This window comes from Aulonocara sp. 'chitande type north' Nkhata Bay, linkage group LG14 (assembly GCF_057382095.1).
Source record: "Aulonocara sp. 'chitande type north' Nkhata Bay isolate Kocher_YH1m ecotype deep benthic linkage group LG14, A_spYH_male_GT1.1, whole genome shotgun sequence".
Taxonomy (NCBI): Eukaryota; Metazoa; Chordata; class Actinopteri; order Cichliformes; family Cichlidae; genus Aulonocara; species Aulonocara sp. 'chitande type north' Nkhata Bay.
In genome coordinates this window covers 36398232-36425874 of record NC_141357.1, presented here as the reverse complement: position 1 = coordinate 36425874, position 27643 = coordinate 36398232, and the positions used below count along the sequence as shown (strand labels likewise).

Genomic DNA, 27643 nt, shown 5'->3' with positions numbered 1-27643 from the left:
TTCAAGAAAAAGAAAAGTTTCACTGTGTGATTCTTGCATTTGATGCCTGGAAACTGTCCTCTTTTCACACAGCGCAGCTCATGTTGTTGTTGTTGGACACGGGACGGATCAGGAACGTCTCGTGATCAGGATGGTTTTTACAGATGGTGTCATGGAAGTTCAAAAGAAGATTGGAATCATGAGTGCATTCGATTTTATACCAGAGCTGTTTTTAGGCGGTCCTCACCTGTCGCTTCTTTCTTTGTCTTAATGATGTGACTTAATGACTTAACTAATTTACAGTCGAGTCGGTTACATATTCACTGAAATAAATAAAATCACTTAAACTCAAAATAATAAAGAACTAGTAACTCAATACTTTAATCAGCTAAAAAATAGAATCACGTCATCATAGTCGGGCAGTTTTTAAATCAGTTTTTAAAGTCTTTTATTCTTTCTATGCTTCAGTTTAAACATGAACCTAATCTGGTTTGTAGGCGCAGAAACACTAAAACGATTTAAATACTCACTATCTGAAAATTGCAGTTGTCACAATAAAAACCTGACGATGGAGTAACTGCCTGAAAGTTAAAGGAAGTTTAAAAAAAGAAAGAAAGTAAAAGTTAAAAAGAATAATGCGCATCTTTCCATTTTTGTGGCCACACCAATCAGGCAGTTTCAAAAAACACAAAAAGGCTGTAGGAGGAGATCAACAGTTTTATGCTAGAAGCATTTATGTAACCGGGGATCACGTGGCTGCATTCAGCCCCTTTTAACTCAACTCTGAACTTTTTGTGGTTTAAATAAACAGTTGTTGTCTAACTGTTAAAATCTCTCCAATTGGACCAAAAGCATTTTTGAGATTCAGTGAAAATCTTTGTGCAGAGAATAATCTTATCACAGTATTCATCGGTGTAAAACTGTGGTCTGAGAAAGCTGCGGATCACCTCAGCATTTACTTCAGTTAAAAAAATAATAATAACAATTTGTTGAATTGGAATAAAGTGTTGGACTTATCCGAGCTTGGATAAGTAATTTTGTAGCAGCTGTAGCTTCTTCTTAGGGAAGGTGGCCTGCTGTGTAGCCTCTGTGTGACACGGGCCCAGCGGCGTTGTTATGGGAAGTGAGCGAGTGTCTCTCTTTGTTGTGGGTTTGTGTGTGCGAGAGTTTGTCATGAGGGTATTTTCTGGTGCCACACATGTTTTCACTGTGCAGTTTTTCCCACACTCCCACCAGCTGCCTGTTTTTCTTGGAACATGCGTGTTCTGTTTCCTCCACCCCGCCCTGTGACGCTTCACAGGTCATATTTTGTGTGTGTGTGTGTGTGTCACTTTGAAAACATTTGTATTTTTAATACCTGACTTGTTATTGCAGTTAACGCAGTGGTTTGACCTGCGTTCGTTGTGATTAAGTTGATGATTATTTTGCTCAAACTTGGCAAATTCAGTGAAAGTAATTTTGGGTTTTGTTAGAAAAAGAAATTTTATTTCTCAAGCTTTGGACACATTTGGGATCACAGGGATTACCTGCAAATGTAATCCCTGTGATTTAGAAACAGGCTATAGAATTCTTTGAACACTCAGTTTCAGACAGTTTTTTCTATTCTTTGCTCCATGTGATGTCAGCGAGAGAGGATATGCGTTATATGATCATCTTGGACACACAGCTCTGTGAGCACAGAAGCCCCGCCCTCGTCTTTTTCTGAGGACCAGCCTGTCTGGAGAAAGTTTGTTTGAAGGGTTTAAAGAGCTTGTTTCACACTGAGGCTCAGAATGAGATAAATGAGGATTATTTTGGAAACTGTGAATCATGCAAAGCTACTCTGGTAGAGTCCAGGAATAAAATATATTGGTTGATACCGTCTCTGTTTCCATCAGGAGGACCTGAGAGGAACCTGTGAGAGGATCGCTGAGGCCGTGCTCGGCAGAGACGACGACTGGCAGATGGGAAAAACCAAGATCTTCCTCAAGGTACTCCTGCATGCAGGCGTGTGTCCACACAGGGCAGAAAAGCCTGCAGGGTGTTGTTCAAAGTCTCAGATTTTTAGGTGCCACTTCACACAGCTGCTAACAGCACCAGTGTGAAACTTTTCACAGGGCTCGCTGTATTTCCAAAAAACACTGATGCCCGGGCTAAGCGGCTGGCACAGCACATCGCGTGAACTACTGTTCTCTTATCTTTCCACTGAAATGTTTCCACATTATCCAGAACTTCTTTACATTCTCGTCTCTGACTCGCTCGGCTGTGGTTCATCCCAGCCGTGAATCTGCTCTGGTTGTTTCCAGTCCACACGTCTGCTGATGGGAAACACTGCGTGTTTTAGTTTCCAGCTGTCTATCTGCCTACTTTATACAAACATGTATTGCAGATCAGGTCAGAGGTCACGTCTGTTAGCTGGCCGTCCCCACACAGAGGTTAAAAGAACATATCATCTGGCTCCACAGTGTAGTTTGACGTGGCGAGCACAGCCTGTCAAAGCATTTTTGTTGTTGTTGTTTATCGTCGCTCTGCAGCACAGCCGTTATCTTCATTTTTATGTTTCTGCCTTTTATTTTCTTTACTTCCTGCATTCAAAGCGCTCATCAAAGATCGCTCCTGGGAATAAAATGTAATTTCGGTGAAGGGGGTGGACCTTCAGCCCTTAAATCATAGTGGATATAATGTGACACTTTCACCTTTAAAGTGTTTTAGATTGATAAGTTGGGGGGTGGAGCACTGAGATGTGTTGACTGTGGTGGAGTCGAGGCTCATCTCCCTCAGGCCTCGATGCTCGGCCAGACAGGAAGTACAGCAGGAAGGAGAAAGTTCAGTGGGTGAAAGCAGAGCAGTGCCCACACTTCCCCAACAGGACGTGGTCAGATCAGCCTGCATGCGGGTGGACAGATGACGGGAAGGAGCTTTAGGTGTTTACATTTAGTTGTGTGTCATGTTAGTTGAAAACTGTCAGGTTAAAGCTTGTGTATCCTGCCTGTGTCTTACATTTTATATTTTTAGAAAGCAGATATTTATATTTTGCCACGTTAGCTGGAAGTGACAGCTGCTCTGTTTCATTTAAGTTACTGACTTCCTCCTGGCTTTTCCTCCAGGACCAGTAGGTGACTTTTGTGGTTTTGAGTAAAATGTCTCAAATCATCACTAAAACGTTCTCAAACTGAGTCAGAGCAGAGAAACAGAAGCGTACGGAGTGTGTTTATTATTCTGTCCAGGATCATCACGACATGCTGCTGGAGATCGAGAGAGACAAGGCCATCACAGACAAGGTCATCCTCATCCAGAAGGTGGTTCGGGGTTTCAAGGACAGGTGGGTCGTCAGCGTTTCTCACAGACTGAGATTTTATTTTATTTTATGCAGCTGCCAGTGATTCTTATCCCGGAGTAGAATTCAAACATCACGCTCTCGGACCGTAGCTTGCGGTGTTGTTCTGCACCTGCTTAAAACTGACACTTGCACATATCTCCTGAGTATGACTGTCATCGCTAGCTGCATCGCTTACTGTTCTGTTTTCTTTGAAAGCAGAAAATAAGACGAACAAGTCTCTCTGTGACTCTTTATAACTATTTCTCAGAGGTTTTTTCTCTTTGTATGAACAGTAAAACAAGAGGTCATATAAATAATCGTTTCTGATTATTTTCAATTTCAGATCCAACTTCCTAAAGTTGAAGAAGTCGGCAGTGCTGATCCAGAAGACGTGGAGAGGATATCAGTGCAGGAAGAACTATGGAGCTGTGAGCATCGAGCAGCAGTTTGAACAAAGTGGAAACAAAATAAAATCAAAGCAAAGACTCGCTGAACTTTCCTCCTCTTTACTTTCAGATGCGAGCTGGCTTTTCTCGCCTCCAAGCTCTGGTTCGTTCCAGGAAGTTGTGCGCATCGTATCACGTGGCCCGTCAGCGAATCACAGCCTTCCAGGGTCGCTGTCGCGGCTTCTTGGTGCGTCGAGCATTCAGGCACCGGCTGTGGGCCGTCATCACCATCCAGGCTTACACGAGAGGAATGATCGCTCGACGACTGTACAAGAGGCTGAAGGCAGAGGTACACACACACACACACACACACACACACACACACAGAACATTGCACATATACATAAAACTCATTTTACACACAAGTTTTCAGTTTTAGAGATGATGAGATCACGTTCATGTCATCAGTTTACAAAATCTAGAGCTTGATAGATTTGATATCTTTTCATACATTGTGATTTCTGTGCTTCTCTTGATTTCTTTGTTAAATTAATGCTCGGCCTCAAAGTGTCATTACATTGTTCACTGTTGTGTAAAAAAGAGTCATTCAGAAGTTGCACTGCCCTCTGCTGCTGTGCCGAGGATGTTTTGGCAGCTGGCTGCTGCAGTTTTGATTTAGTCGTTAATGGTGGACTCCTTCATTTCTCCTCTCAGTACCGGAGGAGGCTGGAGGCCGAGAAGATGCGTCTGGCTGAAGAAGCCAAACTGAGGAACCAGATGTCTGCAAAGAGAGCGAAAGCTGAGGCTGAACGCAAACACCAGGTGAACAAATGTAACATGTGACAACATTTAAAACATCAGTGAAGCAGAGCAGGGAAGTGGATAATAATAATTCATCATCACACTTGTGCTGAGAAACATACTGGATTGTTCTGTATTTTTGAGATCTAGTGCAATGTTTCTTTCTTCAGGAGCGTCTGGCTCAGCTGGCCAAAGAGGACGCTGAGCGGGAGAAGAAGGAGAAGGAGGAGGCTCGGAGGAAGAAGGAGATGGTCGAGCAGATGGAGAAGGCCCGCACGGAGCCTGTCAATGACTCCGACATGGTGGACAAGATGTTCGGCTTCCTGGGGACCACCAGTTCTTTCCCGGGTCAGGAAGGGCAAGCCCCAGCTGGCTTTGAGGTGACACGACCAAAGTTTTCCTCTTATTAATGAACCGTTTTCTCATAAAGGCCAAAGATAGTTACCCAACGTGTGTAATCAGTAAAACTGTGTCCTGTTGGCAAAGGTGTCTGATCAGGAGGACGGAAAATGACTCCTTAAGCCTCGATCGTTAATAATGCCATCGTCTGTGTGTGTGGCATGTTCACAGGACACATGAAGACTGCTTACTCAAATACGCAGCATGGCAGATTTACAGGGCATTAAAATCAGATATCATGTTGGCAGTTATTTCAAATTATTAGAGATAACCAAGTCCAGTGAAATCGCAGCTTTAGATAAATAAGAATGTGTGAGGTAAATTTTTTCTCTAAAAAGAATGACCTGTTTCCAGTAACAGTGCTGCAGGAGAGCATGTTTCTGAGACGCAGTGATAGATTTGAGGGATTTTTGAAGTTGGAAAATTTGGAGAATTTGAAAAACTTCTGGAAACTTCAGCAGACAAGAATTTACTGTCTTCTTTACAGGATCTGGAGCGGACCCATCACGAGCTGGAGGAGGAGGACCTGGATGAGGCTCTTCCTCTGCCTGAGGACGATGATGAAGAGGATTTATCAGAGTACAAGTTCGCCAAGTTTGCTGCCACCTACTTCCAGGGCACCACCACGCACACCTACGCCCGACGACCTCTCAAACAGCCGCTGCTCTTCCACGACGATGAGGGGGACCAGCTGGTAGGTCTGACCTCTGACCCCGCAAAAGTAAAAATGTATTTTGCAAGCGACTGAAGAAGTTTTGAAAAAGGCCACACGAGGCTGTCGCTCTACAGCGAGCTTTGCTCGTCTCTCAGGTTTAAGCCTTAACTTAATTTAGACGTAATGAGTGCAGAAAGGTTCTGACTGTGTGCAGCTGTTACAGTCTGTGCTCCATGATGCTGATGACTGGTGCGACTACTAAGACCTGTCACCAGCCAAGAACGAACCAACAAAGGAACAATTATTTCACCTGATGAACCTTTTGTTTCCTTGTGCCCTGCGTGTCTGCTCAGGCTGCTCTGGCGGTGTGGATCACGGTGCTGAGGTTCATGGGCGATCTCCCGGAGCCAAAGTACCACACGGCCATCAGCGACGGCAGCGAGAAGATCCCAGTCATGACCAAAATCTACGAGACGCTGGGGAAAAAGACGTACAAGCGAGAGCTGCAGGCGCTGCAAGGGGAGGGAGAGGTGAGGAGGAAGAGTGACGGAGTTTAAAGGTTTGAGCGAGTAAACGCTAACATGAGCTAAAAGTGACATTTCCTTTAAAGAAGTTTCAAAATCTAGCTTAGATTAACTGGTGGTTCTGTGATACTGACTATAAAGTATGAGCTATTATTCAGTGTGTTCATGTAACTTATCTGTTTTTAACATTTGTTACTTCATATAGTTTCCAAAGATCAGGAATAACAGGGTGCAGGTCACAGTGACTGTGTAAGGGATCTCTGTGAGCTGATTTCCTTCTCTCACCTCCAGACGCCTCACTCTGACAGCCACAAGAAGAACAGCGTCCGACACAAACTTGTGTCCCTCACCCTGAAGAAGAAATCCAAGATCACCGAGGAGGTAAGAGAGAGGGAGGGTGATATGATGCTGGTCTTGTTTCTGTTAATTAAACATGAGCAGTCTGAGACTGAAAATTGTGCTTCTGGTGCAGAAGGAAATCTGGGTTTGAACTTCATGTTAAAAACATGAAGTCAGATTTTATCTCAAGCGCAGATGAAGATATTTTATCAATTTCAAGTCCATTTTGGGTCAAATCCATATATTTGTGAATAATTCTGCTGACAGACAGACAAATTAAGATAATCATGTAATCTGATGCTTTTCAGGTCACCAAGCGCCTTAACGATGGTGAGTACGGTCTTCATGGCAACAGCATGCTGGAAGATCGTCCCACATCCAACCTGGAGAAACTTCACTTTATCATCGGCAACGGGATCCTGAGGCCAGGACTCAGGTAAACAAACAAACAAAGGGTCATCATGTAGTTTCCCAAACTTACACAAAATTACCTTGGATATAAAAACTGGACATGTGGAGGAAAAAACTTGTATCTAAGCCGCCCTTTGTGTATTTGATAAAATAGACCTTCCCAGATGTCACAGCGCTGTGGCCCACTTTGAAATTTAAAAGTGAAAGTTTAAAATTTTCCAGTTTTCAGTGAAACTTTAATTTGAAGTTTGTTTGTTTTTTAAAAAGCAGATACTTTCAAATTTTCCTTTATCGAGCTGTTGCCTCATAAAAACGTTTACGTCACATATGGGAGATTAACACAATACGACGGTCTACGGACTCAAAGCTGCTCTTAAATTCAAGATGAATCTCTTTGGACATCTAAGCTGTCATCCCGTTGATTTTTCTTTTAGTCATCATTCTGTCATATTTGCCGTATGTTTATTATCATTGTTGTGCATTAATATTCATGTCAATGTATAAAGTGACGTGGTTGTGATTTGGTGCTTCACAAATGAACCTGATGTGAATTGAATTTATACATGAAGATGCCGTTGAATGAGTTAATAAAGCCATGCAGATAAAAATACATTTTAAATGGTAATTTAATGAAACGGCATGATTTCTTTTAAAGAGTAAATAATAGTGCAGAGGCTGGTGAACACGTGTGTGTCTGGCTGTGAATATGAAGCAGCGTTCACCATCAGGACAAAGTCTCGACATCCAGTTTCAGTTAATCTGCATAAAATGTGTCTCATAAAGTTCTGCTGGGTCTCTGTTAATGTCTTTGATATTTCTGAGGTGTAGGTGTGTGTGTGTGTGTGTGTGTTAGGGATGAGATCTACTGTCAGATCTGTAAGCAGCTGAGTCAGAACCCGTCTAAGAGTTCTCACGCTCGCGGCTGGATCCTCATCTCTTTGTGTGTCGGCTGCTTCGCTCCATCAGACAAATTTGTGAAGGTCAGTACGTCCAACGTTTGTGTTGGCATTTACACATTAGCCATGACGTTACATCTGTGTTTGTTTTGATTGCAGTATCTGAGGAACTTCATCAGCTGCGGGCCTCCAGGCTACGCTCCATACTGTGAAGAACGTCTAAGACGAACTTTTGTGAATGGGACGCGAGCGCAGCCTCCGTCCTGGCTGGAGCTGCAGGTATAAACCATAGACTGTATATAAAAGACAGACGTGGCCATTGTGACTTCACCCACCGTTTACTGGAACTGTTTCTTTTTGTGAAATCAACGTCCAGGCCACCAAATCAAAGAAGCCCATCATGTTGCCGGTGACGTTCATGGATGGCACGACCAAAACGCTGCTGACAGACTCGGCCACCACAGCAAAGGAGCTCTGCAGCGCCCTGTCCGACAAGATCAACCTGCGAGACCGCTTTGGCTTCTCGCTGTACATCGCGTTGTTTGACAAGGTGGGCACGCACACGGCATCATATGAGCTCCAAGGCATGGCACTCCTTTCTAGCACCTGTTAGGCCTCACGCTCTGGAACAGTTTGGATCATCTGGATCTTTCTCAGATCTTGTGGCCACTGCAGGGATGTGAACCTCTCTGTTTGTTGGAGAAAAAACAGTCACCAGTTTGCACCTCTGATCTCGTCCTGCAGGTCTCCTCTTTAGGCAGCGGGAGCGACCATGTGATGGATGCCGTGTCGCAGTGCGAGCAGTACGCCAAAGAGCAGGGAGCTCAGGAGAGGAACGCCCCCTGGCGGCTGTTCTTCAGGAAAGAAATCTTTACGCCGTGGCACGAGCCAACAGAAGACCAGGTCGCCACCAACCTGATCTACCAGCAAACCGTCAGGGGCGTCAAGTTTGGAGAATACCGCTGTGACAGGGTGACTACACGTCCTTTATTTTCAAAGAATAGTGTTTAGCAAGTGCATGGGAAACATTTCTGCTCCAACAGTGGACATTATAACATTTTGTAGTCAGCCTTCTGTGGGCCTTAGAGGAACTGCAAATATTCTGCATTATTAATAAGGGTAAGAAGTCGGTAACGCTCACGTGTTAGGAGCACTGATTACTGTCAGGCTGGCTGAACAGGAGGCAGGACAAACTTTTTTTTATTTATTCTGTCTCTGTGTCTCCAGGATGACCTCGCAGAGCTGGCCTCTCAGCAGTATTACATTGACTACGGTTCAGAGATCCTCCTGGAGCGCCTGCTGAGCCTCATCCCGTCTTACATCCCGGACAGAGAGATCACCACCTCCAGATCGGTGGAGAAGTGGGCTCACTTCATCATGGCTGCTCATAAAAAGGTGATTATCACCAGTAAGAAGGAGAGGTCTTTTTAGCCCGGCTTGTAGATGAACGTGATTCTGTTTGTCTTTTAGGGCCAACCGCAGCTTAAATTGTTGAAACGCTGAAATTTCATATCCAAGCTAAGATGTTCAGCTTGGACATTATCTGTAGCAGTATGATAAATACATTTATTTTATATACTTTTTTATTTTCACATGTAAATGTAATGAACATCTCTGTGCTCAGAGCATCTACACCCAGAAGAGATTTGACCCTCAGAAGGTGAAGGAGGAAGTGGTCGACTTTGCTCGCCACAAGTGGCCTCTGCTGTTCTCTCGTTTCTACGAAGCCTTCAAGTTTTCAGGTGAAACTTTTTTTAAATTACTTTGAACAACTTTGGTGACACTTAGTTAAAGTGTGAAAATACTGAACAGTTTTATTGATTATTGGTAAAATGATTGATTAAGGTTTATTTCAACTATGACTGAAGTTACTCAGTTCAATAAAATTGTATTTATATAGCACCAAGGTGCTTTATATTGTAGGTAGAGATGCTACAATAATACAGAGAGAACCCCAACAGTCAGACGCCCCCCTATGAGCAAGCACTTGGAGACAGTGGGAAGGAAAAACTCCTTTGTAAACTCTTAAGGAGCTGCTTTTCCATCATCAGTCATTTCCATCCACTGCTTGCTCCTCCTGTCATAAAGCAGTGCAGCTGGCGAGCGCTACAGTGATGCTCAGCAGTTTGTTTTTATCAGAATCAGAATCCTTATTTTTCGTTACAGTGCTCCATTATAAACAAACATTAACGGAGACAGACAATACACTAACTAAGAATAGCACAATATATGCAGGCATATATATACATAAAAGTCACTTATTAATAAATAAATGAAAAAGAACATGTGCAAGAAGGGTGTAGCTGTTGCAGTAAACAGTGTGTTAAGTGGATGAGTTGTACAGGGAGCCACAGGCAGGAATGATTTCCTGTGTCGTTCAGTGGTGCTTTTCGGTAATCTCAGTCTCTCACTGAGCGCGCTCCTGTGACTGACCAGCATGTCATGGAGTGGGTGGGACAACATCCACCTCTCCAACACCACCTTAAGGGAGTCCAGCTCCATCCCCACAACATTGCTGGCCTTACGGATCAGTTTATCGAGTCTGTTGGCATCTGCGACCCTCAGCCTGCTCCCCCAGCATGCAACAGCATAGAGGATCGCACTGGCCACAACAGTCTCGTAGAAAATCCTCAGCATTTTCTGGCAGATGTTGAAGGACCTCAGTCGCCTCAAAAAATAGAGACGACTCTGGCCCTTCCTGTAAAGTGCTGTGGTGTTTTTAGCCCAGTCCAGTTTATTGTCAATGTGTACTCCAAGGTATTTATAGTCCTCCACAATGTCAACACTGACCCCCTGGATTGAAACAGGGGTCAAGTGTTTCCTGGTCTTCCTGAAGTCCACGATCAGTTCCTTGGTCTTTGCCACGTTGAGCTGCAGATGATTCTGCTCACACCACGTGACAAAGGAGTCGACCACAGCCCGGTACTCTGTCTCATCATCCCTGCTGATGCATCCAACCACCGCAGAGTCATCAGAAAACTTCTGAAGATGGCAGGTCTCTGTGCAGTGGCTGAAGTCTGTGGTGTAGAGGGTGAAGAGGAAGGGGGAGAGGACAGTCCCCTGTGGTGCCCCTGTGTTGCTGATCACCTTGTCAGACACACACTGTGGGAGACGTACATATTGTGGTCTTCCTGTCAGGTAATCAACAATCCAGGACACCAGAGAAGCATCCACCTGCATCGCTGCTAACTTATCACCCAGGAGGGTCGGCCTGATGGTATTGAAAGCACTGGAAAAGTCAAAAAACATGACCCTCACAGTGCTCGCCGGCTGGTCCAGATGGGTGTACACGATTGAGCAGGTAGATGATGGCGTCCTCTGTTCCGAGACGAGGCTGATAAGCGAACTGAAGGGGATCCAGATGTGGTCTTACTATGGGTCGCAGCTGGTCCAGGATGAGCCTTTCCAGGCTCTTCGTGATGTGGGAGGTCAGTGCCACGGGCCTGTAATCCTGGGGGCCACTGGGACGTGGCGTCTTTGGAATAGGGATGAGGCATGATGTCTTCCACAGCACTGGGACCCTCTGCAGACTCAGACTCAGCATAAACAGTTTATGAAAGACTCCACACAGCTGGGGGACACAGACACGAGGACGCGGGGACTCACTCCGTCTGGTCCAGCAGACTTGCCTGAGTGAAGTCTCCTCATTTGCATCTCAAAAAATGCAAATGAGGAGTGCATTTCTTGCCTCGAGTGCTGCAACACATCAGTTTTTCCACCTTCAGTACTGTGCTTCTTGTCGTTGAAGTAGCTCCCTTTTTAGATAAGCTGACATTCCTGGGCTTGTGTTGTTTTTGGGCACTAGGAAACGTGCCTGCATAGGGTTGCTGTAGCACTGATATCATGATATGACCCTTTAATGTTATGCAAAGTACCAGCGGCATTGCTGTAGCACCTCCAGTCTGCCATCAGTGATTTTCATTCCACTAACTTTGATACAATGTGACACGAAAATAAAGACGGATATTGTTTAAAGCAAAATTATTCAGAATTGTTATTTATATTTTAACCTCTTGGTTCTGTAAGTTCTTTTCTTTTTTAAATTTATTTTGATCTTTACTTCTCAGGTCCCAGTCTGCCTAAAAACGACCTCATCGTCGCCGTCAACTGGACGGGAGTTTATTTTGTAGATGAGCAGGAACAGGTCCTCTTAGAGCTCTCCTTCCCAGAAATCACTGCAGTTTCCAGCAGCAGGTGAGTCTACCTGTAGTCACCTGACCAATGACATGATTCTCTGATCGGAGGGCCGTGAGTGAGGAATGAGGGGTTAAGAGTTTCAGCGTATAAAGTGGAGCCTAAACTTAAATGTAAATTTCATCGTCATCCTGGACAGCGAAGCTGGTCAGTGCATATTTTGTTCTTTCAGGGGAGGAAAGCTGCAGGGTCAGAGTTTCACTTTAGCGACCATCAAAGGAGACGAGTACACCTTCACCTCCAACAACGCAGAGGACATACGGGACCTGGTGGTGACCTTCCTGGAGGGTCTGAGGAAGAGGTCAAAGTTTGTGGTCGCTCTGCAGGACAACCCCAACCCCAGTGAGTCCTGAGCAGAGAGGCACGCTCAGCTTGGAATGAAATAAATCCAGTGTGGAAAAGATTTACAAAGTGCCGTTTTCTTCCTCAGCTGGAGAGGAGTCGACGTTCTTGAGCTTCCGGAAAGGAGACCTGATCCTGTTGGACCAGGAGACCGGCGAGCAGGTCCTCAACTCTGGCTGGGCACACGGTGTTAACGAACGAACCAATCAGAAGGGAGACTTCCCGGTGGACTGCGTCTACGTCCTGCCCACCATGACCCGACCTCAGCAGGACATAGTGGTGAGGAGGAAAACATACCTAAAACGTCTGAGAATACAAAAAATGTGATTACTGGGCACTTTCAGTCATTTCAGAGCCACCTTAGTGACTCCTCCAACCACCTAATGAGCATCAAACTGCCTCAAAAATGGGCTTTCAGCATTTAAAGGAGACTATAGCCAAACATCAGGATAAGCAAAAAACAAAAAGAGGACTGCTGAGATTGTACGCACAACAGCAAAAAGCACAATAACCACAAAATTATGTTTTTATTACATCTTAAGATTACAAAATGTTCCCATTTCCTGTTTAACAGTTTAGAGATCATACACTGTATATGAAAGATGGCCCACTGTGATGTCACAGATGCTGCTGTGTTAGGTTGTCTTTTGTGCTTACACAAAACATGATGCAGTCTGATGTGATCCGAACTATCAGGCGCTGGTCACCATGACGCCCGAGCAGCGTCAGGAGTCGGTTCGTGTTTCGCAGGTCGTCATGGTGGAAACTGATGACAGAACGAAACCCTACACGCTGGAGGAGTTCTCCTACGACTACTTCAGGTACACAGACCAAAAAACATGATAGATAGATATTCTTGCTTCAAAAACAAATATCTATTGTTCTGATGATCCTCTGCCTTCATTCCTGAGTCCTGCGATCTCTGTGTAACCTGCTCCTGTCAGGCCTCCTCCCAAACACACCCTGAGCCGGGTGATGGTCACGAAGAATCGCGGGAAAGACAAGCTGTGGAGCTGCACCCGAGAGCCGCTGAAACAGCCGCTGCTGAAGAAGGTCGTCAGCCACGAGGAGCTGGCTCAGGACGCCTGCATGTCTTTTATAGATATCCTTTAAACTGCCGACTGGTGGATCACCAAGCAGACTCTGAGCTTATGTTGTGTTCAGACTAAGCCCACAGACATGTTTTCACAACATTCACAAGCATTCATCGTTAACAGTAACGGCGTTCATCTCTCTCAGAGTTTAGGGCCATTCTAATTAGATGATCTTCTGCGTTTCTATCATGGTTTGAGTTTTGTCTCTGTTATTACATCGTTTGTATTTTACACTGTAAGGGAAAGACTATCAGATGCAGGTTAGAAACACCTCTTAGAAGCAGGTCAGGGTACTCTGCTAGAACCTACTGCCACTTCTGATACCTTTACACATTTACCTGGGGGTTTACTTTGAAGTTTGATCAAAAATAACTTTCATTTCAGCGGCCACCTGTCCATAAAAACTGCATGTAAAGAATCACCAGTCAAATCTGGTAAATGGTAAAAACTTAAAAAGCCTTTTTTGCTCCCTGGTAGTTAAACGTCTGCCACAGTCTCAGCTCTTGTAATCTCTCTGCTTTTATAATCTGCTTTTATATTGTACATGTGTCAGGGTTATTCCTTGACCTAGAGCCTACCTATCATGAAGTACATGGGCGACTACCCGTCCAAACGAACTCGCTCGGTGAACGAGCTGACGGACCAGATCTTTGAAGGGGCGCTGAAGGCCGAACCACTGAAGGATGAGATCTACTGTCAGATCATCAAACAGCTCACAGACAATCACGTCAAGTGTGTAAATTCACCTCAGTCACACTTTCATTTACAGATTTTTAAGGATAAAACGATGAGGTGCACGTGGATGAAACTCAGATTTTTGTTGGTTTTTTGGGGGGATGTGAAATAGACAATGATGCTGTTTTGTGCCGGCCTGTCAACCTGTGGTGGAGTCGGCCTCTAGTGGCCATTAGAGAAACTGTATTTCCCCCCACTGATTTAATTAAAAAAACTAGGGCTGGGTATCATCACTGATTTCTAGAATCAATGCGTTCCACCATTCGATTCTATTCGATTCAGAGAAATTTATCCTCAGACAGTCAGAAATATTATAATTCTGATCACGCATCAGTACATGTCCATATTTTTTTTGTCTATTAAAAAGAAAGCTGAAACTTGCGAGACTTTATCAAAGGTGTGAGCATCACAGCAGATGCCTTTGTGTCAAAATAGCTGAGGATAAAACATAGAAAAACATGAAGGTGATTTTCCTGGCCTGGGATTTATAAAAATATTCTGCAGTAGATCAAAAACGAAAGAAAACCATTAATCAACACATGAACATTGGCTGATGCTGCTGAAGTGAAGCAGAGCAAAGTTACAGAGGTTTGATTAGAGACACAGCTGAGCGTTTTGCAATTTTGCATAATTTTAAAAAGTTTAAATTTGTTCAGAATTGAACGGCAGAAATGAGGCTTTCTTTTCGGAAGTAAAAGGGAAAAATGCAGCGGCCGACAGCGCTGTAAACAACGGTAGACGTGTGCGTAATAAGCAAGCGAATAATGCAGAAAACAGATTTTTAGACGGGAAACTGTTCTTGAAGTACAGAGAGGGAGAGAGAGCTCTGCATGAAGTGTGATTTTTATCGTGGTGGAAGCAAAACAGCAAAAGTCAGAGTGAATTCATGACGATGTTTATGTGAAGCGAAGTTTGGATCTTCTTTTGCTGCTGGTTCGGTCAATATTGTTTGGAGAGAGATAAAGTCAGTGCGCCCCAGGGTGGCTGTGGCTACAATGTAGCTGCCATCACCAGTGTGTGAATGTGTGGATGACTGGATGTGTAAAGCGCTTTGGGGTCTTTAGGGACTAGTAAAGCGCTATACAAATACAGGCCATTTACCATAAAACCTGCAGCTTCAGAATCGAGTGCAAAAAGGACGTAAACACAAAGCGCGGACCCACCAATGGATCAGAATCAGTGAGCTGTCAGCTTTTAGCCCCGACCGTGTCCGTGCCGTCGGGTGAGAAAGCCGACAGCTCACTGATTCTGATCCGTCGGCGGGTCCGCGCTTTGTGTTTACGTCTTTGTGCAGAATCCGTGTTCCTGCTCTCGTTTACTGTTTTAGCTGTTCGGTGGTTGTTGAAATTTTGAGGTTTAACCTGAGGGCAAAATTAATTTATATTTAAAAATTGATTCAGGATTTGAATGAATCGATATCACGTTATCCAAGCTAGAATCGATTTTAATCGCTAAATCGATAATCAAAACCCACCCCTATAAAAACCCCAGAGATGCTGCTTTGTCCATGAAATGAAGCAAAAGTGCTTTTATGCAAAACAAATTGAGTAGAAGAAGTTAAAACTAAATGTTCACATTACTTGTTGCATTCAGTGGACAGTCATCATTCAGTCTGTGGCTGCAGGCAGATTAAATTTTTCTGTGCAGAAGCTGAAGGTGAGTGTTGTGTTGCTGCAGGTACAGTGAGGAGAAAGGCTGGGAGCTGCTGTGGTTGTGCACTGGGTTGTTTCCTCCCAGTAACGTGCTGTTGCCGCACATCCAGCGCTACCTCCAGTCCAAGAAGCACCACCCGCTGTCTGGAGACTGCATGCAGAGGGTGCACAAAGCGCTACGGTAACACCTCAGACTTTCAGCCTGAAACAATCATCGTATTTGGTGTTGACATATTTTTTTTCCAACCAGTTTTGCTGCTTTTTGTCATCATTAACAGAAATGGATCCAGGAAGTACCCTCCTCATTTGGTGGAAGTGGAGGCCATCCAACATAAAACGACCCAAATCTTCCATAAAGTCTACTTCCCCGACGACACAGACGAGGTCGGACACACAAGCCTGCAGGTGTAAACTTTCTCTGTAAATAAACGTGTTTGAAAAATGAGTCTTCGTGTTGGTCTCACACCTGCAGGCCTTCGAGGTGGAGTCGAGCACCAAGGCGAAGGATTTCTGTCAGAACATTTCCACCAGACTGCTGCTCAAATCTCCCGAAGGCTTCAGCCTCTTCGTCAAGATCTCGGACAAGGTCAGAGGTCAACGATGGTTTCTCAGAACCTCAGAGTATTACAGCTTTACTGGTTTCAGGAGGTTTTCCTCAAACCAGTACACAACTCTAAAGAAATACTGGGATTATTAGATGTCTGTACTAGTCATCACTATTGTTCCTTTACAGTTTGTTCCACCTTAACCACAAAACACGTCCTCAACAGAAGGAACTTGCAGTTTTTACACGAAAATGTAAAGTTTTTAAATACAAATACATTTAAATGTCTTAAGGACACAGTTATGATTCTGTGTGCAGCTTACAAACCATTTCTGTAAGTTTCTAAAATTACCGCTATATGGTCGAGTAGATGTCACTTTTATATTGCAATTGAATTAATTTTTTTTAATTCTTTTGATTGTTAACAGTTTAAACATTGCCTCTTAAAATTGATGAATTATTGCTTTTGAGTCTTGCATTTAACACTTCAATGATTACAGCTGCTCTCTATAACAACACAAATCTTTCATTCACAAAGTTTAATTTCTTGATTAACTTCACGCTGATGTTTCTGTGTGTGCCCTCTGCAGGTGATCAGTGTACCTGAGGGAGATTTCTTCTTTGACTTCGTCAGACATTTAACGGACTGGATCAAGAAATCTCGGCCGGCTAAAGACGGTCGGTACCGTGTTTAAAATATCTTTGGGTTGAGTTCAGGACTTTTAAAAGCAAAACTGTGAAATATTAATGAGAAGTTAATATTTAATAAAACAAACTGCAGATTTCATGCTGATCAAACAGTTTCACAAAACTTCTCGGTGTAACCTTCATGACAGATCTCTGATTAGAGCGCACATGATAAACAGTGTTTTTCACCACATACACCGGCTGTGTGTGTGTGTGTGTGTGTGTTACAGACTTGTGTTCAGAGGAAATAAGACAAGTTGATTACATTCAAAGCAAAAACAGATGGAGAGGAGTAGGCATTCCTGCTGTGTAATATACAGATGTATGCATGTAGCCACCGTGGGGTCAGTTGTTGGTCAGTGAAGCTGAGCGTTTGTTGCCATCATGGCTCTTTGAAGGTACTGGTTTGTTATCCTCTCCACTCTAATGGGAGTGATTTATAAACTGAACATCACGTGGTATTCATTAAGAATACAGCAGCGAGTAAGATCAGCCAACACGTTTCAAAAGGTGCAGCTTTTACTTTGAAGGCCAACAGTCTGTTTCTGGCTTGTGTTAACGACCAGCGGCTGCCGGTGGCCAAGCTGACCGGGGGCCTTCTTATCGAGCATCATTATCATCCTGATCACCACACGCCCAGAATGGTGGACAAGTTCACGTCGTGCAGTGTTTTCAAAACTTAAACAGAGATGGAAGAAAAAATGACAAGATAGAGAAGTTTAAACTTAATTTCTTGGACTCGGGTGAGTTCTGAAAATGTTTCTTCGTCATTGGCTGTTCGGTGAATATTTGTTGGCTGAGAAACAGTAAAAACACTCCAGCTGAACTCCTGTGTGTTTGTGCTGAATACACCGTTAGTTTGTTGGGGTTTGCTTAACTGCAAAGTTACATGGAATCACAGTTCATGCTGACCTTCGACCTTCCATCTCGTCGTACAGGAATCGTTCCCTCTCTGACCTATCAGGTGTTCTTCATGAAGAAGCTGTGGACTAACACGGTTCCAGGGAAGGACTCCTTCGCTGACTCCATCTTCCACTACTACCAGGTCAGTTTTACCAGAGACGCACTGAGAACGACTCGGCCTGCATGTTTCAGGACTTATATCTGACCCCAGACTTCCTGATCCACGTGCCAGTCATTACTGTCAGTCCGACTGGAAACGCAGATCAGTTAAACACAGTTTCCTGTGTAAGACGATAGCTATGCACGTGCTTTCCACGTTAAGATTCTGTTTTAGTGGGGCACATATCATGTAATCACATTATTTCCTATCTGTCTGAGACAACAGCGTCTACTTACTACTGGACAATCCCTTGGATCTTATTCTGAAAGTTCAGCTGCAGGCCGTCAGGTCGGGCTCGTGTCTCTTAGCTGCAGAACCCCAGAACCTGCAGCAGGTGGAGAACTAGAGCTGCTATGCAGAGCTCACCAATGCTGGTTAGAGGAGCTAAAAGTACTAACAGCACAGCAAGACTGAGGAGTCGTGTTAAATAATTACCCACAAAGATTATATTTGCCATAAATGAGCAGCCCCCTGTTCACAGAAGAACTCACTGGAGAGGAAGCTGATTATTCCTGTTACATGTGCCACACAGTACATATCAGTATATATTAGTCAATTTATTTTGAAAAAGCATGGGCACATCTGTACACCTCCATGATTGTTCAAAATGACAGCGTCTCGTCCAGTGTTGGAAACGTTCATTTTAAAGATGGTCTTTGTGTGCGGTTTCATTTTGTCACCAACAGTTTAACGAAGCGTCTCTTTGTTCTCTCACCATCTCTGCACTGATTTAGGAGCTGCCTAAATACTTGCGTGGCTACCACAAATGTTCACGAGAGGAGGTTTTCCAGCTCGCAGCGCTTATCTATCGCGTCAAGTTCGAAGATGACAAATCCCATTTTCCCACAATTCCCAAGATGCTTCGGGAGCTGGTTCCCCAGGACCTCATCCGCCAGATGTCACCAGATGACTGGAAGAGGGTAAAACTCCCCCAACAAAACAAAAAACAAGCTTTTTAAAAATTACTTAAAGTTACTGAAGTCAGATGTTTGTACAGACTGATCAGTGTTTCTGCTGAGATCATCTAAAGTTTGACAAATCAGCTGCTTTGAGAAAAGAACAGCTGTTGTTTCTGTGCTGAAGTCTGTGCTGCTGCTGTTTAGTAAGAGTGTGTGTGTGTGTGTGTGTGTACACGCACGCAGTCTGTTGTTGCATACTTCAACAAGCAGGCCGGGAAATCAAGGGAAGAGGCCAAACTGATGTTTCTGAAGGTCATCTACAAATGGCCGACCTTTGGCTCCGCCTTCTTTGAGGTTAAGGTAAACGCGCCTGAGCTTGTCACCTCCACAGTGTAACCTGAGTGTTTGGCTGATGCCAGGAAGGACGAATGTCTAACATCACCAAAAAGTGTTCACATTAAATTAAATGTGTTTTTGTTTTGATGCAAATGTGTAAAAAAACAAAGTTTGTTCAAGCAATCAGCGACCTCGTGCTGTTTCCGGGGCAACTGTGGCTGAAATCTCCGAATGTTCTCATTTCAATAGAAACCGACTTTATCCTGCAAGATCTCCAGTATTTTTCACAGCCACAGTCTAAAAAAATGATCAGAGGAAAACACCGACAAAGTCTTTGTCAAACGTCTCTGGACTTCTCGAACTCCCACCTCAAAGTAAAAAATAACGAAATTGGAATAAACGCAGACAGGTGAAGCATGCAGACTTTACTGTAGGCTGATTCACAGAAAAATAAGGCAATAAATAATCATTCTGCCATTTTCCTTCAGGCTGCTTCAGTAGTTGTGGATGATCTACATCAAATTGACTACAGATTGTGTTAGTGGCTCAGTTAGATTTACTTGTTTCAGTTAGTTTTTATTAGTTTTCAGTCTTAGTTTTCTCTCAGTTAAAGTAATGGGTACTGTTTGTTAAGGGCAAAGTTCAGAGCAGGTATGACACAGGCTGTAGTTATGCAGACAAATGTTCCAACGCCTCCTAATGCTGGCTACAAACTGAGGTGTGTGTTTATTTTAGTTATCAATAATAACTTTCACGTTAATGAGAGGTCAGTTTGATTGTGCAGGGCGCCATAACAGACAGAAAACCAACACGTCCAGTGTGAGCGCCGAGCACTCTGCCAGCTGTTTACAGCTGTGAACATGAAGGAGCAAAAGCGGGATGATGATGGATGGAAGAATCAGTGCTGTGTAGTCTGCGCCCGCCATCTGAAACACCTGATTACACAAACAGAGTCCACATTTATGCTACAAACTACAGAGAAACGCGACAGTTTTACATGTAAGGTTAGAGATGATTAGTGAATATTTACCCATCCTAACATGTGGCTTCTGTCTTTTAGCAAACCACAGAGCCCAACTACCCGGAGATCCTGCTGATCGCCATCAACAAGCATGGAGTCAGTCTCATTGACCCCAAGTCAAAGGTTCGTTAATAATCATAACTCCCGGCATACGTATCGGTTATGTTTTAGCCGCTGCGCTCGTTAACCTGTTAAGCCGGTGCAGTAGCTTTGATGACCTCTGTGTCTGCAGGACATCCTGACCACTCACCCCTTCACCAAGATCTCCAACTGGAGCAGCGGGAACACCTATTTCCACATCACCATCGGCAACCTGGTCAGAGGAAGCAAACTGCTGTGTGAGACCTCACTGGTGGGTGCCAGCAATGAACACTTAAACACACACACACTTACTTTTGTTCTATGTTTGATTTACTAAGAGTTCAGGTGCTTGAGCTGGGAGTCAGAGGTTTAGAAGGTGGAGCATTGCTGCGTTACGAGTATTCACAGTGAAAGTCCTGTGGGTATTTTATTCATACAACACTTTTTAACCCTGTCATGCATGAATGATGGCAACCTCAATCAGGATTTTTTTCTTAGTTATTTTTATTCATCTTTAGGCATAAAAAGATAAATAAAACTACTTAAGAAAAAAGTCCTGATTGAGGTTGCCATCATTCATGCATGACAGGGTTAAATAACAATTACAATGAAACGCGTCACACATCTGTAGTAACATTAAATGACCAGTGTGTGTGCCATACATTTTCACACCTGAGCCTAAACTCTCGCGGCCCAGTACTAAAACGACTCACGGACCGGTACCGGCCCGAGGCCCGGGGATTGGGGACCGCTGCATGAAAGGCTTAAGCAGGATTCGATTGTTGTCGCAGCTCTAAAAGTGTCGGTGGTGAGTGGAGCATTTTACAGTCCCAAAATCTTTTCTTTTTGAATAAACTTAAAAAAAATTTTTAAATTAGGAAAGTCTCACGAATTCTAAAAAAAGACTTAGGTTTGTGTTTATCGCTTATTTCTAAGTCTATCATGATTATTGAAACATTAGTTTATCTTATTTTTTTTATTGTTTGATATTTGTTTCCAGTAGAAAGTGTGTGTTTGTTTATTGTAGCTTTATGGTCAAAGGAGCTTGTAAAGAAAAGCGTCTGGACTTCTTTAAGTTACTTGAAGACGTTTCACCTCTCATCCGAGAAGCTCCTTCAGTTCTAAGGTCAAATGGTGGAGAGTCCCAGATATAAACCTAGTGGGAGTTTCCCCCCCACAGAGGGACAAAAGGACCCCCTGATGATCCTCTAATCGCCTGAGCCAAGGTGTGAAACTGGGTGTGGGTCCCAATCAGCCAGAGTTTCAGGTGAACTCATTGTGAAACCTGGCCCCACCTTATTATGCGAATTCCTGAGGTCAGCTGGCCCAGGATGTGAGTGGGCGTTAAGGCGTCTGGGAAGGGATCTCAAAACTGGATTATAGATGGCAGAGAGTTGGTGTCGTAAACCACCGCCTCTGTTCAAAGATGGTCGCTCACAGTGGACATAGATGGCTTCTTTCACTCCTCTTTCAAACCATCTGTCCTCTCTGTCCAAAATGTGAACATTGGCATCCTCGAAAGAGTGTCCTTTATCCTTAAGATGCAGATGGACTGCTGAGTCTTGTCCTGTGGAGGTGGCTCTTCTGTGTTGTGCCATGCGCTTGTGAAGTGGCTGTTTGGTCTCTCCAATGTAGAGGTCTGAGCATTCCTCGCTGCACTGTACAGCTGCTGAAAGAGAAGTGAAAGAAGCCATCTATGTCCACTGTGAGCGACCGTCTTTGAACAGAGGCGGTGGTTTACGACACCAACTCTCTGCCATCTATAATCCAGTTTTGAGATCCCTCCCCAGACGCCTTAACGCCCACTCACATCCTGGGCCATCTGACCTCAGGAATTCGCATGATAAGGTGGGGCCAGGTTTCACAATGAGCTCACCCAAAACTCTGGCTGATTGGGACCCACACCCAGTTTCACACCTTGGCTCAGGCGATTAGAGGATCATCAGGGGGTCCTTTTGTCCCTCTGTGGGGGGAAACTCCCACTGGGTTTAAATGTGGGACTCTCCACCATTTGACCTTAGAACTGAAGAAGCTTCTCGGATGAGAGGTGAAACGTCTTCAAGCAACTTAAAGAAGTCCAGACGCTTTTCTTTGCAAGCTCCTTTGACTACGATGACCTGGATGACTGAGAACCTTCACAGACATTGTAGCTTTGTTTTATAGTATAGTTAAACTTGATTGTATCAGTTTATTTATTCTTTCCACTTAAATGAAACCAAAAAAAGGGAATTATGTAAAACTATAATAAAAAATGTGATTGGAGTGGAGAGGTCAGCTGACTGTGTGATTAAACCTTCAGGGCTACAAGATGGATGACCTGCTGACCTCCTACATCAGCCAAATGTTGACCACCATGAACAAGCACCGGTCAGGGCGGGGCCACAGCAAGTGAACTTCTTACTGGCAGGAGGCCACTGAGCTCATCCGCCTCTTACGTCCTATTGGCCAGCACTGCAGCTGGGGGCGGACCTTTACCAGCCACCTTTGGAGGATGAGCCGCAGTCCTTCTGCTAGCACAGAAGGGTCAAAGTTCACCTGGGAGAGTTCGAATGCTAGCGGCAGCAGCGACCCCGGCGAAGGCCCCAGCAACAATTACCACTACAGCTATGATGAAGACGAGCCGTCCAGTGAGGATGACTACCTCTGAACTGTCCTTTCTGACTGCGTCACCTTAAGAAGACGCTGTCATCGTCAGGTCTGAGCCTTAAGTACACACTGCAGTGACCCTGAACATGACCCTGTATTAGCACTTTATGCTAACCTGACTTCTAATTGAGCATTTTTACATATTAGCATAGCAACACGCTAATGCACCAGACTGCTGTAAGGGGATATTTGACTGTTAACAGGGTTTGTGCAGATTTTAGAGAGCATTAAAGCCTCTTACTTTTGCCCAATGTTTACGATATCACGTGTTTCAGATGTCACACCTGTGGGGACCCCCTGCCTCATAAGCTCATCAAATCCATCCATTAAAGTTCACTTGTACATGTTTAGGTCAAACTAATGGACTGACTACTCCTTTACATGTTTTAATACATACACAGATAATAAATTATTTTAGGCCATTTCTTGCTGGTTCCTTTTGTTTCTTCAGCACTTTCACAAATAATTTGATGAACTCTGCAGACATCTAAATTACCCCAGAAGGAGTTAAAATGCACAGAAACATTCAGCTGAGACATGAGGCTGAAGAGTCAGAACTCATCAAACTGAGGCTGATTTTAAAAAGTAGCTCAGAGTGTAGAAAAAGATTATCTGAGATCACAAAAACCATCCAGCCTGAGAGCGTAAAAACAGCGTAGTCTTTTAAAGACGTATATTTTCTCATCTCTCACTGAGTAAATGTTTGTTCTTTGAATTACTCGATCCGTCCATCTTATCCAGATGATTAAATAGCTGTAGTTTCATATGCAGCATTAACAGGAACTTACATTTCAGTAAATTTAACATCAATGATTTTCAAACTGATATTAGACTGTATATTAATTTTTAATAAAAGGGCTAAAAAGGTCTTAAATTTAGCTGGTAACTCTGTAAATACCCTGAAACACACATTTGTCATTCGTTAGTTTCATGTGTGTAAATTAGAGCCTTACAGCAGATTTAGCGATTTGTTTTTTGAGCATCTTGAAATACTCAAAGTCAAAAAGTTTATGGCTTTTCTTTGATACAACACTTCCTGGAAGTCAAGGTCAGACACATTTGAGATTTTATGTTCATGTGTATCGTCTGCTCTTATTGGGTTCCAGTTCATCATTTGTTTTTAGTAGTTCTTTCCCTGACCTTAGGTCCAAACTGAGAGGAGGCCAGAGGGGTGTACTACGATGGCTTAGTGGGCCATGTCGAGCTTAAAGTCAGAGTTTCCTCTGTCATGAAAGTGGCTCTGTTTAACTGGCACAATAACCTGGTCAGGAGCAGGTTTTGTGCTCAGAGTTAAGTCACTGACTCATATTTACATCATGCTTTAAGTGCAATATGAATCCTCTGCTGTGGGAATACGTTTGATATGCAACTTGTTAAGCTGCACTTTACTACCATGACAAACTTACAGCAGCATAAACTCTGCATGGCATTGACATGTGAATCTGCATGTACTCAGCTGGTAATACAGGAAATGTTTTTATAAGTGCTCCTCATTTACAGTTTAGTCTGCTTTACACTGCTGCAATTGCAGCATCTAGAACCCAGAACACACACTAAGATTATTCAAGTATTTCACTGTTTAAATGTGTCCAGTTTAAGGTTTCAGAGCTCTGATGTGCAGCCGTCAGGTTAGAAATAATCAGCAGCGCAGAGTGCGCTTGGCTTGAATTAAAATATTCAAATTTGTACCACTATTTTTATCATCTGTGACTTTAAAGTAGGTGTCACTCACGGGGATCATTTTCTGTGGATAAAGTCACATGACGTGACTTTGGTTTCAGGTTTTTCTTTGTCCAGTTGACACAAAGAAAACCTGGCTGTGGTGAACGTCCTTCGTAGCACACCTCTGAGCTTATTTAAAACTTTTCTGTTGTTTTTGTGACACTAAATTGACCTGTAACATGTTTTTAATCTTTAGGTTAATGACTTCAGTGTGTCACAGTTTAATACAGGGGATTATTTTAATACTCATGGTTTATGTTTACACTTTTTATTTCTTTACAACTGTTCAGTTTTACATTTTTGCCTGTATTGCGTCATTTCTGTGAGAGCTGCTGCTTCTTCCTGTATGAGGCTTTTACATTCTAGTTTGTAAAAATGTTCTCAAAGGTCACTTGTTAGCTGGTTATGGGGTTTCCAGCTGAATCTCAGTTTTCCTAATATGGATGAGTTCTATCTTTTGAACTGGAATTGACCTAATCAGGATCAAAGCCAATACTGTCCTGATGAGTAATGTGGACCCTGAGTTAAAACAAACTACCATCAGTCACGTCACTTTTTCCTGCCTTTAAAACAGGCTTGGTCAACTCCAGTCCTCGAGGGCGGGTGTCCTGCAGGTTTTAGATCTCACTCTGGGTCTACACACCTGAATCAAATGATTAATTCATTACCAGGCCTCTGGAGAACTGCAAGGTATGTCGAGAAGGTAATTTAACTATTTAAATCGGGTGTATTGAATCAAGGACACATCTAAAACCTGCAGGCCACTGGCCCTTGAGACCTAGAGTTCCCCCGCCCCTGGTTTAAAGTAAACTTTGCCTACCTACTTGTGTAAGTCTTTAAATCTTTATTATCCAGCGAATGAGAAATTTGGATGTTACACAGCCCTTATAGCAAGGGGGATATAAAAATATAGAAGGAAGACACAAAGTAAATGTCCTCTCCTGCTAAAACATGCTGTTAAAAACGCTGATATTTTCACTGTTACATAAATCTTAAATACACACTTTGACCTGTAAAGGTCGCCATTACTCTGGTTATACGCCACGGCAATCATCATCATTTTTGATGTTTACGAGGTACAAAGAAAAACCACACTTGCTGATTTCTGTTGGAACTCCCAGTTAAAGTAAAATAAGAGTACATTTGGAAGTTGCAAACTATGGATATTAAGTTCGAGTTCCCTTTTAATACATATTAAAGGTTTTAGATGCAAAATCCATTTAGACCTGTACTCTGGTTAAATTGTACTTGAATACCTAAGTATTAGCAAATCATTACTGAGTAACTATAGATTAGCTCATGAAAGTCCTATTAATGAGAACAACTAATGAATTTAACAGAAGCAAACGCGTAGCTCCATATCAAGGCTGAGCTCCTGGAAATGTACAGCGACTCAGTTTCACTGTTCTTGCAGGTACAGATGCTAAGTCAGATATCAATTAAAAATACTACAATAAAGGTCTCATGGTTCAGTTTTTGACTTTCGTTTGTGTAATAAATTTATGTCGAAGCTGCTGGTGTCTCAGACTTGAGTGTCCGGTGGCGTCGGTCTGGTGGTGCAGGGGCTCGGTGTGAGTCGCTAAGTTTGATATTTTAACCTAAACTATGATCCACTAAATCTAACTGAACAGAAGGTAAAGGTAATAAAAATGATCTGCATGTTTATCATAAAGTTGCAACAAACCTATCCACAATCAGTAAACACTGTTGATAGTTAATTAACCTTTTTATAGTTATTTGCTCTGAATTTACAATTTATTAAGGTTTACATGATAATTGTGTTTTTGTTGTGTTTGAAATTCCAGCCTGGTTCTTTTTTTAACCTCATTACGTCGACCTGTTGAACCCTTCATTCTTCTGGTAACCAGCTCTGGGCTTTTGTCTGTATAATAAACTGGTGCTTGTAACTGTGCCAATCAGCCCATTTGATACATTCGCGTTTGAAGTTTTTGCCTTTTGTGTTTCTGTTTTCAGAGTATTAGTCTGTGTTTTGACTCTGATTGTGTAACTCATCATCCTGACTTCCTGTAGTGTTTCTGTAACGTGTGCTCTCACTTTTGTACAAAGCACTCAGTAAATTTGGATTCAACTTAATTAATTTCACTACTGTAATATTCAAAACAAGTATGATCAGTCAAACGTCTGAAATACTAAAAGATTAAAATGTCTTACTAAAGTTGGATTTCTGGTCTACTGCTACTTTGTACTGCGTGTCTGTAAAATTCAAGAATCAAACCTTCTGTTTGTAATGTTTAATACCAGGTGACGGCAGCATTTCATCAGATAAGTTACAGTAAAGCAAAATAATTTCCTTTAAAATAAAATATTGCAGGTCAGAACAGCACAATGTAAAAAAACCAGAACATATTTAACATTTTGAAAGATTAGCATCTGAACTATGATACTAGTTTTATAATATTACATTATATCACAGATCACTTCTCAGCACCAAGTGTGAAGCTCATTATTCAAAAACAACACTAAGCGATACATAAGATTTGATGCTCTCGCTCTTTTCAGTGACTTATCATTTAACACCTCAGAGGTCCCACTTTGCCTGTAAATGTCTCTTACATCCGTAACATTAAAAGATGAGTCACATTTAAAGAGCAGCCAATGAACAGAACCTCGGTGTGCAGACAGGACCCCTCCAGGATCGACGAACCAAACTACTAACAGACAGCCTGAGTTGTACCCGCTTAATGTTTGCACTCCTGCAGGAATGAAGACAGCAAAGCAGAGACGCTGCACTGACTACGAAACGAAATCTTTCCAAGCACCAGATAATCCAGATCATCAGTCTTTATTAAAGGTGGCCTGTTTTGGACGGTTTAACCCCTCAACCCGGAGAGGCCTGAAGTCTCAGTGAGTCTTAAACTTTATCACCTAAAGTATCAAACAGGATGCCTGAATTCATTTTGTAGTTTTGGCTGGACAGT

General features: G+C 43.1%; 1 protein-coding gene across 6 annotated transcripts in view; it reads left to right on the top strand.

Annotated features, from left to right (window-relative positions):
• Positions 1-26886, top strand: part of LOC147315149 (unconventional myosin-VIIa-like) — a 58344-nt gene extending 31458 nt beyond the window's left edge. For all 6 annotated transcript variants that reach the window (XM_086262407.1, XM_086262406.1, XM_086262404.1 and 3 more), the window contains 32 exons: positions 1857-1949; positions 3186-3280; positions 3621-3705; positions 3794-4012; positions 4378-4485; positions 4635-4844; positions 5351-5557; positions 5872-6048; positions 6334-6423; positions 6690-6817; positions 7646-7772; positions 7848-7967; positions 8065-8238; positions 8433-8660; positions 8916-9083; positions 9313-9430; positions 11756-11882; positions 12055-12224; positions 12313-12503; positions 12921-13045; positions 13169-13326; positions 13897-14050; positions 15731-15886; positions 15984-16089; positions 16178-16291; positions 16840-16927; positions 17875-17981; positions 18734-18919; positions 19142-19258; positions 20295-20378; positions 20488-20607; positions 22636-26886. In XM_086262407.1, coding sequence (XP_086118533.1) covers positions 1857-1949; positions 3186-3280; positions 3621-3705; positions 3794-4012; positions 4378-4485; positions 4635-4844; positions 5351-5557; positions 5872-6048; positions 6334-6423; positions 6690-6817; positions 7646-7772; positions 7848-7967; positions 8065-8238; positions 8433-8660; positions 8916-9083; positions 9313-9430; positions 11756-11882; positions 12055-12224; positions 12313-12503; positions 12921-13045; positions 13169-13326; positions 13897-14050; positions 15731-15886; positions 15984-16089; positions 16178-16291; positions 16840-16927; positions 17875-17981; positions 18734-18919; positions 19142-19258; positions 20295-20378; positions 20488-20607; positions 22636-22728 — 4443 coding nt within the window. In that variant the 3' untranslated portion in view covers positions 22729-26886. The remainder of the gene's footprint in view (positions 1-1856; positions 1950-3185; positions 3281-3620; positions 3706-3793; positions 4013-4377; positions 4486-4634; positions 4845-5350; positions 5558-5871; positions 6049-6333; positions 6424-6689; positions 6818-7645; positions 7773-7847; positions 7968-8064; positions 8239-8432; positions 8661-8915; positions 9084-9312; positions 9431-11755; positions 11883-12054; positions 12225-12312; positions 12504-12920; positions 13046-13168; positions 13327-13896; positions 14051-15730; positions 15887-15983; positions 16090-16177; positions 16292-16839; positions 16928-17874; positions 17982-18733; positions 18920-19141; positions 19259-20294; positions 20379-20487; positions 20608-22635) is intronic.
• The last annotated feature ends 757 nt before the right edge of the window (positions 26887-27643 follow it).